Source organism: Polyodon spathula, chromosome 10, assembly GCF_017654505.1.
Source record: "Polyodon spathula isolate WHYD16114869_AA chromosome 10, ASM1765450v1, whole genome shotgun sequence".
Lineage (NCBI taxonomy): Eukaryota > Metazoa > Chordata > Actinopteri > Acipenseriformes > Polyodontidae > Polyodon > Polyodon spathula.
In genome coordinates this window covers 48,323,525-48,338,183 of record NC_054543.1, presented here as the reverse complement: position 1 = coordinate 48,338,183, position 14,659 = coordinate 48,323,525, and the positions used below count along the sequence as shown (strand labels likewise).

Below are 14,659 nucleotides of genomic sequence, written 5' to 3'. Positions count from 1 at the left end.
GAGTGGTGTCTCTCTCTGCTTCCTTCCAAGAGAGTGGTGTCTCTCTCTGTTTCCTTCCAAGAGAGTGGTGTCTCTCTCTGCTTCCATCCAAGAGAGTGGTGTCTCTCTCTGCTTCCTTCCAAGAGAGTGGTGTCTCTCTCTGTTTCCTTCCAAGAGAGTGGTGTCTCTCTCTGCTTCCTTCCAAGAGAGTGGTGTCTCTCTCTGTTTCCTTCCAAGAGAGTGGTGTCTCTCTCTGCTTCCTTCCAAGAGAGTGGTGTCTCTCTCTGTTTCCTTCCAAGAGAGTGGTGTCTCTCTCTGCTTCCTTCCAAGAGAGTGGTGTCTCTCTCTGTTTCCTTCCAAGAGAGTGGTGTCTCTCTCTGCTTCCTTCCAAGAGAGTGGTGTCTCTCTCTGTTTCCTTCCAAGAGAGTGGTGTCTCTCTCTGCTTCCTTCCAAGAGAGTGGTGTCTCTCTCTGCTTCCTTCCAAGAGAGTGGTGTCTCTCTCTGCTTCCTTCCAAGAGAGTGGTGTCTCTCTCTGCTTCCTTCAAAGAGGGTGGTGTCTCTCTCCTTCCTTCCAAGAGAGTGGTGTCTCTCTCTGCTTCCTTCCACCAGAGAGTGGTGTCTCTCTCTGCTTCCTTCCAAGAGAGTGGTGTCTCTCTCTGCTTCCTTCCAAGAGAGTGGTGTCTCTCTCTGCTTCCTTCCAAGAGAGTGGTGTCGTCTGGGTATCTCAGGGTGTTATGCACCCTCCCGCCAATCCTTATTCTGTCTCTTCTGGTCTCTTCCTCCTGATCATCTTGTCATGGTAGTGCATTTTGGAATATTTCTTCCTCATAGATGTTAAACAGCATTGGAGTCATGACACATTACTGTCTGACCTCTTCCAACTGGGAACCATTCCTTTAATCCACTTTCTGTCAGAAGAGATGATTCCTGATTGTCATACAGCAACTTGATGAGGCTGATGATGTTATGGCTGACGCAGTCGAAGGCTTTCAAGTACTCTATGAAACCCATGCAGAGTGGCTGGTGATATTCCCTACATTTCTGGATGAGGTTTCTCAGGATGAAGATCTGGAGCCTTATTAATACATTACACATAATATATGAAGCATTAATGAGTATGTAACAGTGAAATCCCAACAGTGAATGGAACAGCACTGTCATGAGCAGGGATGGCGTGCACGGCCCTCCCTACACTGGGTATTCATTGTTTTTAAGAGGATAGCAAGATTAGTCCAGCAGTCCCCTGTACTGAGTCATGCTCTTCCTAAACAAGATCAGACTAATAATTCAGCAGGGTCATCGCAACACTATCATACTGGAGCAACATTGCGTTTTCATCAGCGATAGAAGCCATGCTCTATTTGTTTTTCTTTGCAATTAGGTTTCGATGTAACCGCACACATTATGTGTTGGAATGTGAGGTGTAAGCTGTGAGCTATCCTGAGGTGTAATTCAAGTTCTCAGCTAACACCGAGAAACACATTACAGCTTTTTAAAAGAGGCTTCAGTGACAAGATTACACCAGCATATGAATTTAAAAGTGACGGCAAAAAACGGAAAAGCTCACTTGGAAAGGAAAGCAGTTTAATGAGTTAAGCCTGACAGTTAAAGCAAGATGGCACAGTAGTACAGTTCTGAAGTAATCAGCTCCTTTGAACAATTTTATATCACTATATACCTTAGCAATGCCAGATGTGGTCTTAAACACACAGCTCTTACTTATACATGAACTGTACATATTACACTGCTTGAGCTGTATTATTAAACATTACCACTGCTAATAACAGACATATCTGTTTAAAATCAGCCACACAAATCGTTTAAGTGATTGTAAAATTATATAAAGTTAGGAAAATACGTACTTGTACATAAAACATTCAAATGAATGGTTTAGAAGCATACACTAGGGAAGAAATGCATTTTTACAAAATCTGTTTAAAAAACAGATAGTAGAATAATCTACCAGGCTACCTACAGTACATTCACCCTAAAACCAGTAATCTGGACTCCATCAATACACATACTGTTATTAATCCATAGAGTTGATAGTTAATGGTGCACAGAATAAAATGTTGCATTACATCTCCAGACTCTGCATGTTTATACAGTTCCATTAACAAAGATCAATAACTTGTTTTGTTTTTTGAGATTTTGCCTCCCACTCTACTTTCATCGCCTCGGCTACCAAATTCAAAACAACATCAAACCAACCAAGAAGAAAGTGAATACCAAGCTCACTGAGAAAGGCAGTGTGGATAGTGTTGCTGGCTGTTTACACACACAGTACAGAAGCTACCTCAGTAAATATGTGTGGCAGACCTAGCTATGTTTTTCCATCCAGACTTACAGCCGTAGCTTGCAGGGGTACATCACTGAGGAGCTTCTCATCAGCTGTGATGGATAGTGCAAGCTCAGTTCATGAGTGCACATTTTAAAGAAAGTAATATATTGAACACTCCACTCACAGAGCTGACATTTTTTTCTAGTGTTTTTTCACGTCATGCTAAGAGAATATAAACTGTCGTCTTTCCCGTCTCTCGGGCGCAAGGCATGGCGAGAATGTTACAATTTAAACGAGTGCGCTAAACGCCTCTTACTAAAGCACAAGGGCTTCATTTACTTCACAGCCTCAAGCCTGTTCTGGGTGATTGCTGCACGCATTACAGTCTGTACCTGGCTGTATATTCTGAAGGTAGGCTGACTGGAGCTATATATAAAGTACCAAGTTAAAGAACAGTTTCTTTATGCATCTCTAGTGTTGTGTTGTAGCTGGCAGGTGCACTGTTTCAGGATGCTTCACTGATCATACACGACTTCATTCAATAAGTGACTGTGAGCCTGTGATACTCAGAGCCTGTTAGTAACTGCTGGAGGCATGCTGCTGTGCTGTTTCAGGATGCTTCACTGATCATACACGACTTCATTCAATAAGTGACTGTGATCCTGTGATACTCAGAGCCTGTTAGTAACTGCTGGAGGCATGCTGCTGTGCTGTTTCAGGATGCTTCATTGATCATATATGACTTCATTCAATAAGTGACTGTGATCCTGTGATACTCAGAGCCTGTTAGTAACTGCTGGAGGCATGCTGCTGTGCCTCTACACCGTGCAAAATGGAAAAACAAACTTTAAGAGGGTTTTTATGGTGGGAAAAAGCTGATATTGATAAAACAAAGAATCTTAGGTGCTGGGGCAGGGAAAGTTCAATGAATATCTAATAGTACATTACACTACAGCAGGATATTGAAATCTCCACACCATGCCATACTGTAACACTACAGCAGGATACTGAAACCTCCACACCGTGCCATACTGTAACACTACAGCAGGATACTGAAACCTCCACACCGTGCCATACTGTAACACTACAGCAGGATATTGAAATCTCCACACCGTGCCATACTGTAACACTACAGCAGGATATTGAAATCTCCACACCCTGCCATACTATAACACTACAGCAGGATATTGAAATCTCCACACCCTGCCATACTGTAACACTACAGCAGGATACTGAAACCTCCACACCCTGCCATACTGTAACACTACAGCAGGATATTGAAATCTCCACACCGTGCCATACTGTAACACTACAGCAGGATACTGAAACCTCCACACCCTGCCATACTGTAACACTACAGCAGGATATTGAAACCTCCACATCCTGCCATACTGTAACACTACAGCAGGATACTGAAACCTCCACACCGTGCCATACTGTAACACTACAACAGGATATTGAAATCTCCACACTGTGCCATACTGTAACACTACAGCAGGATACTGAAACCTCCACACCGTGCCATACTGTAACACTACAGCAGGATATTGAAATCTCCACACCGTGCCATACTGTAACACTACAGCAGGATACTGAAACCTCCACACCGTGCCATACTGTAACACTACAGCAGGATGTTGAAACTTGAAATGTACTCATGACTCATCCCACTGCAAGCTGAATCTGCCTCCTGTTTGCTGATCCCTTGCGTGAAGTGCTGTGGTGACTATGAGAGTCTGTATAAAGAGAGAGTGGCTGACTTACCATCCACGGGGTTGATGTAGTCCGGGAGGTGTGCAGCCATCGCTGCTGCTGCTCCGCTCTGCATCAGGAGTTCCCCGTAAGGGCTGCGGTGGCTGGCCATCACTGCCATTTGGTGGTAGTACTCAGCAGGGGTAGCTCCAGGGGGGGGAGGGGGCAGGCTGAAAAGCCCTCTCTCCTTTAAGTGTTCATGTGTAACTGCAGGGGAGCAGAAGAAAGCGAGAAAACAAATCGAACCGTACTCCACGCTGGTTAACAGCCCCTTGTGAGGCGGTGTGTTGTGAGACTGCTGCACTGGAGTACATTGCCTCCTCTGCTCTCCCAGAAAGGATTTCGTAGGGCTTTGAATGACGCTGGTTTGGGCGTGTTTGTGTGGACAAAAGAGAGCCGAGCTGGGGCCTCTGCATTCCTCTGTTTCCTCAAACTTAGAAACAAACCCAGCTCCCTGAATTGTTTTTCCAGTGCAGAAACCGAACTGACAGGGGGAAGGACCGCTATCCCCTGCAGTAATAATGATGTAACAGTGTTAGCATCTGCATCTATTAAACCAGGGTTAAAAGTGTCAGAGGCAATAAGGATTAGACATGAATTTGTTTTACGTGGCCCGAGTCACTTGGTTCGCTGAGTTTCATTTCTGCTTCTCTACAACATTTGGAAACATCTGTTCTGTTTAAAATTTTTTCTGTGCAGCCTGTTGTTTGTTTTGTTTTCACCACTTTTTGCCGTACTTGTTTCAAAGGAAATTATAAGTTATGCAAATGAAAACAGGCCTTTTTCAGCTTCATAATATCCAGATTTTTCCTACATGTACCAAGTAACTACTTTTGATCAGCCTGAAACCAGCAGATAACCCCAAACCCAGTCCTAGTGAAAAACGAATCTCTTTATTACACTTTCTGGTCAGTGATCACAGGTGGGCTTATGACATGCCTGGACTGCATTTGGAATCTATTGCTCTCTAAACATAAGAACATTCTTAAAACTAAGTTCTCCTGCAGTAACATGATAAGAAAAGTGCAACTTGTTTGCCAGACATTGGCTGCTACTTATACTACAAACTGCCAGGACTGTTCCGAGGCAGGTTTGTTAAAAACGATTGCCAGACGACCACTGCAGCTGCCTGCAATCATACTCCAGGGCAGCTAGAGCATGTGAAAAGCAACCGTTCTGATAGAAACAAAACATAAGCATACACCCCCGAACACAATGTGATGGTTAAAACTTACCCACACTCTACCAAAGTGAAGCAGCTAAAAACCCAGGGATCATTCAAAACAACAATCAGGTCCTGCCCTGGGCTAACTGTGTGCTAGCAAGGGATTCAGCTTGGTGGGAAGAGCAGCCTCTATGCTTTCTGAGCACTTCTTACATTCTGCTTTCTTATTCAGCTCCAACTGAGAGGACCAAACTGATACATTCTCATTTCAAAGGCTGAATTCCAACCCTCCCCCTAGCACTATCATTCTCACAGGAAATACCTCTCCAAGATCCTCAGAGGTTTACAGCTGTTAATGTGTCCAGGATCATTCCCCTTTGGTTAAGGTTAGGGGAGGGTATGACAAAGCAGAGGGGATGCAGTGCTGTTGAGCTTCATGGATTCAACACACGCTAGTGGAGTTTGTAAGGCCTGATTCCATTTAGTGCTCATTTGAATTTGTTGTTGTTTATTTGTTTTTTGTTTTTTTTTATGAATGGATCAGTTTAAAGTCGGTGGGACTTCTCCAGTCATTTTTTTTTCTTTTATGTCCAGTAAGATCTACTCTGCTTTGCTTATTTAACTTTAAAAGCTCAGGTGCTCTACTGTTGTCAGACTGTAAAAAGGTGATTTAGTTCCCATTCTGGCTCTCGGTCTGAACCTGTTATAGTAATACAGCTACAACAAAGGAGCTGTCATCACCCTGAGCACAATCCAGCGAACTCCTGTTTCCACTGGCAAAACAGCCACGTTAAAATAACGCATTGGTAGCACACAGCAAGCTCCACCAGACACAACTGTGTAGGATGGTTCTCCTTTAGAAGAACGACACACAATACAAAATGCCTGGTCTGTATGTACATGTGTATATACTGGAGATCTCAAAATTAGGAAGCTTCATGAGAAAGTAACCTGATAAATCTGCAAAGAATCTTTTCTATTTTGAATTACCCTTTGTAGCCAACCCTTTTGTACCACTTTGTTATGACATGAAGAGCAGAGCATTGTAGATCACAAACTTGTCCGTCTGGGTGGCAGCGTTAACCTAACACTCTACCTTTTTATGTTAAGCTGCAATAAAGTTCTCCAGAAGTGGGCTGCACACCATAGCTCTCACTAAAGGATTGCAAAGGGGGCAACCTCAAGCACACCACATACATCAGGTTCAAATAAAGCTTTCCTGTTTTATTGCCGGAGAGGCTAATCTGCTCCAGTCCTGGTCATTGTTCTGCTGCACTTGAAACATCTGCAGCCCCTTCTCGAGTGCTCTCGAGGAGGCTGTGCATTACTCACCCTCCGCTGGGCTCAGGCCTCGGGCTGCTGAGATCATGGAGAGTGTGGGGCTGCCGTGCACGGAGCGGAGGTAGTTCTCCATGTGGGGGCTGACGTAGTGGTGAGGAGCGTTGAAGGGGTGCTCCCCGACGGCGGCAGGGTGGGGGGACAGTCGAATGAGGGAGATGTCGGAGATGACAGGGCTACCAGTTAATCCAGGAGGGCTGCAGATTAAACAGAAAGAGTCAAAAGGGTAGACAATGAACTAAGATATACAAGCTAACATGTAGCATCTACTAGCACACTAGAGGGTGGTGGGGTGGGAGGGCATCACAGTCTTTTACTAAGTGCCCATAGCATCATTGATTCCCGAAAAAGAAACGTGTATAAAATAAACATCAAGAGCCCTTGAATTAAATTCTTCAGTTGTTTTTTAATATAATTCGGACACTGGAGGAAATGGCTTTGTGCATTTCCTCCTTTATGCCTTTCGTTGACACCAGTTACCAATAAACACAGTCCGCAGACCTTGCTTTCACTCTAACATCACGTCAGCACCTACGAAAAGAATCGTTAAAGATTTGTGGCACAATAGCGTCACTTTTCTAAAACAGATTGACAAGACTCTTCTGATCAGCTTTGTGTAATTTTAAATTGCATGTTTCTTTTTATAATTTTGTGTCACTGTAAATATGGGGCTGCAGTCAAGGTGTGAAAAATATCTCTACAGGTAAAGAGATGTCACATTAATGGCAACATGTACACATTAGAGCTATGCATTAATATAGATCTATATTAACTGAAATATTTGATTCTCCTCTCCTTTAACTGAAACAGATTTTAACCTGGCATGTTGAAAGTTGTAAATGTGGACTCTCTTTTGCAAGTGTCTGGAAGGGAAAGTCGAATCCGATTGGGACTGTATATTAAACATTTTGGGATCATGGTAAACAATGTCTTGTTTTCCATTATGGCCCTGTTCCAAGAAGTGATTAATCTCAATATCTTGTATTGAATTTGTAAAACAGATCTAACATTGACTGTTTTATAGTGTTAATCCAGCTAACATGACTGTTTTATATGTGTTGTAGTGTTAATCCAGCTAACATGACTGTTTTATATGTGTTGTAGTGTTAATCCAGGTTGTTCAGCTCATTTAAGGTGAGTAAACATGGCACAGAACGCAGACAGTACTGCATAGCTGTGGCAGATTTTGGGCCAGGGCACGTCTGCTTACATCCAAGTGGCATGTTTCCAAGGCATGCATATCCATCTCAAGTAGGATCTCAGGCAAGGCCCTAAAATTAAGTTACTGAAAAAGATCATAATGAAACCACTGGCATAAGTAACAGAACAAGGAGGTGTTGTAATATGTAAATGAAAATAACAGCAGATTGAAATCAAAGATCCCTGTTCCCCAGGCTGTGGTTCCTCAGTGGTGATTATCCAAGTCTGTTCAATCACTCTGTAAGCACTTTCTGCTTCACTTTCAAATAGCGCTTGACAAGGCCGGAGACTGTTGTAATGCTGAGGATTAAAGGCACACTCAAGACTGACAAGCACACATCAGAATAGCGTTACATGCATATCCACACACCGATGCTTCTTTACATGCAAGGCTTTCCAGCAAGGCTATTTGGACAGACTAAGTGACTCTTGCCCAAGCAAGAAGTATCTAATGGCATGTAATGTGATGCATAGCTGGGAGATGTACGCTATATTGTTGTGTCTTCTTTACTTTGTTTTAGCTATCTGCTTGTTGTGACTAAATTCCAGTAAAGGGATCTCGCTAGTTTCCCCTCCACTCCCCAGTTTAGAGATTTATGTAATGGCTCTTGTTGTTAGGTAGTGACTCTCCTCTTTCACAAACATGGCCAGATGGCTACTGTAAGACAAACACCTTCTGAAAGTGTGGGCAGTGTGTTATTACTTTTTTTACCAGCAGTAATCTCGGAGTGCTTGCTGGAGCGTCTGCAGCCCAGCTTTGAAGATGAGAACTGTGCATTTAATGTCACATTTAATACAGAGCAGTGTAGTGCTTCCCAGTACAAGAATGACAAGTCAGTGGGAATGCTTGTTAAGAAAGATATATAGCTTGCAGGATATCAGAGGTTTACTCGTGTCCTACAGCGACTAGACAGATCGGAGATTGAACTGTAACAGACATGTAAAAAAAACCTACAGTGAGTGAATGGAACCCTGAATGCATGCACATTTCTAAATACTTTTAAATACACTCAGCCATTAGCAAGGTCATGCAGGATTGTAAAGCTGGTAAATATAAAGCACTGCAGATTGATTGCTGTCCTTAGTGAATGATTACTAAACCATACTGTAAAGTGATAACCCAGCTGGCTCTAGCAAGAAACCACTATTAGTTTATAGGTACCATTATAAAAGTTTACCACTGTATTTTTTCACTGTATTTTTGCAGTTTTCCCCCATGCTTTTCCCACGGTTATACTGTGCATTTACTATAGTGCACACTCGTTTGTCATGTTTATTAATATGCTTTATCATACCTCGCTATTCTTTACAATGCCTACCTATGCTTTATTACACTTTGCTATGCTTTTACTATGGGAAATATTTATAAGCGTTTTGCTGGTCCGCAAGATTTACATGGCTCTGAAGTTGTATAACTACCTCCATGTCTATCATTTAAAAGGCATTCTGCACAATTACTAATGAACATTTAAACATCTTTTTAAATACTGCTAGTCAAATTAAGATAATTGAGACTGAGTCTAAGATAACTGAGTAGTCGTCCTTTACCAGTTCAAAATAGCTTTGTCTGGAAATAAGAAATGATACTGTTATTCTTAGATACCAGGCTTATCTTATCTACAATATCTTATGAAACTAGAATCACTCTGACAAGCTATTAAATAACGCAGATGGGAATACAATGCTAGCAAGGAGTGGCAGCGTGTTTTCAAAGGCTGGTTCTGAAATCTTCAGTCATTTCGGATTGTTAGAAGATCCTGGGTTTCTCATGTATTAGAACTGTCTGTGCCTGGGCCCAGCAATGCCTGGTCCAAACACCATATCGTTTCTGTTACATTACTGCCACCTGGCATTGTTAGAGTGCCAATTCTCTGCTGTCTGTCCTGGATATGAACTGCTTTAAAGAAACACCCACTCATAAACTCATTATTGTCATTGAACTCAACACACCCGCTCATAAACTCAACACATCCACTCATAAAACTCAACACACCCGCTCATAAACTCAACACACCCGCTCATAAACTTAACACACCTGCTCATAAACTCAACACACCCACTCATAAACTCAACACATCCACACATAAACTCAACACACCCGCTCATAAAATCAACACACCCACACATAAACTCAACACACCCGCTCATAAACTCAACACACCCGCTCATAAACTTAACACACCTGCTCATAAACTCAACACACCCACTCATAAACTCAACACACCCGCTCATAAACTCAACACACCCACTCATAAACTCAACACACCCACACATAAACTCAACACACCCACTCATAAACTCAACACACCCGCTCATAAACTCAACACACCCACACATAAACTCAACACACCCACACATAAACTCAACACACCCACACATAAACTCAACACACCCACACATAAACTCAACACACCCACACATAAACTCAACACACCCACACATAAACTCAACACACCCACTCATAAACTCAACACACCCACACATAAACTCAACACACCCACTCATAAACTCAACACACCCGCTCATAAACTCAACACACCCACTCATAAACTCAACACACCCACTCATAAACTCAACACACCCACTCATAAACTCAACACACCCACTCATAAACTCAACACACCCACACATAAACTCAACACACCCACTCATAAACTCAACACACCCACTCATAAACTCAACACACCCACTCATAAACTCAACACATCCACACATAAACTCAACACACCCGCTCATAAACTCAACACACCCACACATAAACTCAACACACCCGCTCATAAACTCAACACACCCGCTCATAAACTCAACACACCCGCTCATAAACTCAACACACCCACACATAAACTCAACACACCCGCTCATAAACTCAACACACCCACTCATAAACTCAACACATCCACACATAAACTCAACACACCCGCTCATAAACTCAACACACCCGCTCATAAACTCAACACACCCACTCATAAACTCAACACACCCACACATAAACTCAACACACCCGCTCATAAACTCAACACATCCACACATAAACTCAACACACCCGCTCATAAACTCAACACACCCACACATAAACTCAACACACCCACTCATAAACTCAACACACCCGCTCATAAACTCAACACACCCGCTCATAAACTCAACACACCCACTCATAAACTCAACACACCCGCTCATAAACTCAACACACCCACTCATAAACTCAACACACCCACACATAAACTCAACACACCCACTCATAAACTCAACACACCCACACATAAACTCAACACACCCGCTCATAAACTCAACACATCCACACATAAACTCAACACATCCACTCATAAACTCAACACACCCACTCATAAACTCAACACACCCGCTCATAAACTCAACACACCCGCTCATAAACTCAACACACCCACTCATAAACTCAACACACCCACACATAAACTCAACACACCCACTCATAAACTCAACACACCTGCTCATAAACTCAACACACCCACTCATAAACTCAACACACCCGCTCATAAACTCAACACACCCACTCATAAACTCAACACACCCACACATAAACTCAACACACCCACTCATAAACTCAACACACCCGCTCATAAACTCAACACACCCACTCATAAACTCAACACATCCACACATAAACTCAACACACCCGCTCATAAACTCAACACATCCACACATAAACTCAACACACCCGCTCATAAACTCAACACATCCACACATAAACTCAACACACCCACTCATAAACTCAACACACCTGCTCATAAACTCAACACACCCGCTCATAAACTCAACACACCCGCTCATAAACTCAACACATCCACACATAAACTCAACACACCCGCTCATAAACTCAACACACCCGCTCATAAACTCAACACACCCGCTCATAAACTCAACACACCCGCTCATAAACTTAACACACCCGCTCATAAACTCAACACACCCACTCATAAACTCAACACATCCACACATAAACTCAACACACCCACTCATAAACTCAACACACCCGCTCATAAACTCAACACACCCACTCATAAACTCAACACACCCACTCATAAACTCAACACACCCGCTCATAAACTCAACACACCCGCTCATAAACTTAACACACCCGCTCATAAAGTCAAGTTTTAGCATGCTGGTAACCTGATATTATTATCTTGATGCTGTAGGCAAACTTTCAGTAATACCAGCAAGTGCTTTGTGCATCCTCTTATTCTAATTCATGTTTTCACTACTGGCAAGCAAGTCAAGTGTCAATTTGACAATGCTGCGCACTACTGAAATTACTAGACAGGCAGAGATTACAGTGGATTTGGATTCATTACAAAAACATGTACTGAATTTCTTTTTCTTTTTAAAGGTAAACCGAGATAAAAGTGGTACTGTTGCCCCATCTAATAATTAAACAGTACATTTTCCGTTTACCGCTAGAAACAAACTCAGTTTCTTATGCGGCACAATGGGTGTGTGTGCTGGGGACGAGGTATGGAAAATGTTATGTGAACCTTAAATCTAAGGAATCACGCCGTAGGGCAGAAGCTATTTTATTTAATAAATGGACACATTCGGTGTAACCCCCTGTAGATGTAATGATGTCAGGAGTATTTTCAAACAGGAAACCAGCAGCTGGTTTAAGACATGGTCTTGACTGTGCTCTACAGGAGCTTTCTGGGTTGGGTATTTAAAATATGCATATGAAGGGACTACAGGTGGAGTTGAATTAGATTGAGTCATGTATTGCTCTCAGAGGTTTAACCCAATCCCTTATAAAAGTTTCCCATAGTAAAAGCACAGCAAAGTGCAATAACGCATAATGAAAGCATGGTAAAGCAAAGGTAAGCATTGTAAAGATTTGTGAGGTATGGTCCCCAAGTGGCTCGCCTGGTAAAAGCACGACCATGTGGTGTGCAGGGTGAGTCATACAGTTAGGGGAATGCAGGTTCACGTCCTGGCTGTGTGGTGTGCAGGGTGAGTCATACAGTCAGGGAGCGCGGGTTCACGTTCTGGCTGTGTGGTGTGCAGGGTGAGTCATACAGTCAGGGAGCGCGGGTTCACGTTCTGGCTGTGTGGTGTGCAGGGTGAGTCATACAGTCAGGGAGCGCGGGTTCACGTTCTGGCTGTGTGGTGTGCAGGGTGAGTCATACAGTCAGGGGAGTGCAGGTTCACGTTCTGGCTGTGTGGTGTGCAGGGTGAGTCATACAGTCAGGGGAGTGCAGGTTCACGTTCTGGCTGTGTGGTGTGCAGGGTGAGTCATACAGTCAGGGAGCGCGGGTTCACGTTCTGGCTGTGTGGTGTGCAGGGTGAGTCATACAGTCAGGGGAGTGCAGGTTCACGTCCTGGCTGTGTGGTGTGCAGGGTGAGTCATACAGTCAGGGGAGTGCAGGTTCACATCCTGGCTGTGTGGAGTGCAGGGTGAGTCATACAGTCAGGGAGCGCGGGTTCACGTTCTGGCTGTGTGGTGTGCAGGGTGAGTCATACAGTCAGGGGAGTGCAGGTTCACGTTCTGGCTGTGTGGTGTGCAGGGTGAGTCATACAGTCAGGGGAGTGCAGGTTCACATCCTGGCTGTGTGGTGTGCAGGGTGAGTCATACAGTCAGGGAGCGCGGGTTCACGTTCTGGCTGTGTGGTGTGCAGGGTGAGTCATACAGTCAGGGAGCGCGGGTTCACGTTCTGGCTGTGTGGAGTGCAGGGTGAGTCATACAGTCAGGGAGCGCAGGTTCACGTTCTGGCTGTGTGGTGTGCAGGGTGAGTCATACAGTCAGGGAGCGCGGGTTCACGTTCTGGCTGTGTGGTGTGCAGGGTGAGTCATACAGTCAGGGAGCGCGGGTTCACGTTCTGGCTGTGCGAAGTGGCCGGTCTTCACTAGGAATTCTGGAGAGAACATTGCATTGGCTCTGGCACACCCATGGGTAGGGAGGCAAATGATTGTACAGGATGTATTTGTAAGTAGACATGATTCTCAGAGCTCTCCTGCAGCCACAGGGGTGCTTTTATCTTTGAGTTTTAAAGTCTGAAACAGTGAATGATACAAAGTGAATCTTAAATATGAACAACAAGAAGAATATCGTAATTCAGATCATTCTTCACACCCATAGCAAGCTGCTCTTTAATACGACAAGAAACCGAGACGACCAACAGTATGTATCTGTACATTCTCATTTTATAATATTTTGTATTTAATGGAAAGCACTGGCTGAGATGTCAAGCAAAGAAAACAAGATTTGGTTGTCAACATACGAAAACAAATCCTTTAATAGCGGGTAAGTCTGTTTTCAACAGTTTTTCACCATTCCATTTCAGGGAAGCAGCGACTTGTTTGAAGTACTGTAGCTGACAAGGCCAAAGTCATTTATTCAAAATGTTTTTACGGTGTTGGAGGCTCGAATTCGAGAGTGCTCTGACAGATGCTGTTATTAAGGCCCAGTGGACCCAGCCCTTCTGACAAGACGTTACTTGAACATGTTCTATGAAGAAGATCAAGCGAGTCACACACATGCAGAGTTTGGCTCAGAGCTAGTGAGTGGGATACACCTCTCTTAATCAGCGCCTGTCATTACAACAGCTTCCATCACTTCACCATGGGTGGTAGAAACACAGGAGCTGACCCAAACACAGTTCCTTTTATTGAGAAGTGAAAACAAAAAAAAACTGATAACCACAAATCCATAAGTATATCTTGAGATGTCATTGCTGTCAGCTACAAATGTATCTAATAACAAAAGCTCAAAGTGCCCATTTTCGGACACCCACTGTTGCAGCACTAGATCAATGGATACAGCATTTTACTGTGACAGACACAGCATAATACAACTCGGTGACATCTGCCTGCAGTAGCTATAAGATAAAGTGAACATGATAGATTTTATCTACTGATATACTGTAAACCTATAAGATAAAGTGAACATGATGGATTTAATATACGGGTAAACTGTAGCTTCC

At 43.5% G+C, this 14,659-nt stretch overlaps 1 protein-coding gene across 2 annotated transcripts in view; it reads right to left on the bottom strand.

Annotated features, from left to right (window-relative positions):
- Positions 1-14,659, bottom strand: part of gli2a (GLI family zinc finger 2a) — a 91,791-nt gene that overhangs the window by 17,428 nt on the left and 59,704 nt on the right. The window contains exons 4-5 of one of the 2 annotated variants that reach the window (XM_041262558.1): positions 6,510-6,712; positions 4,025-4,219 (exon numbers count right to left, since the gene is read on the bottom strand). In XM_041262558.1, the coding sequence (XP_041118492.1) occupies positions 4,025-4,219; positions 6,510-6,712 (398 nt within the window). Of the gene's footprint in view, positions 1-4,024; positions 4,220-5,247; positions 5,398-6,509; positions 6,713-14,659 lie in introns of those variants that run through there. The other variant, XM_041262559.1, reaches the window with a different exon arrangement.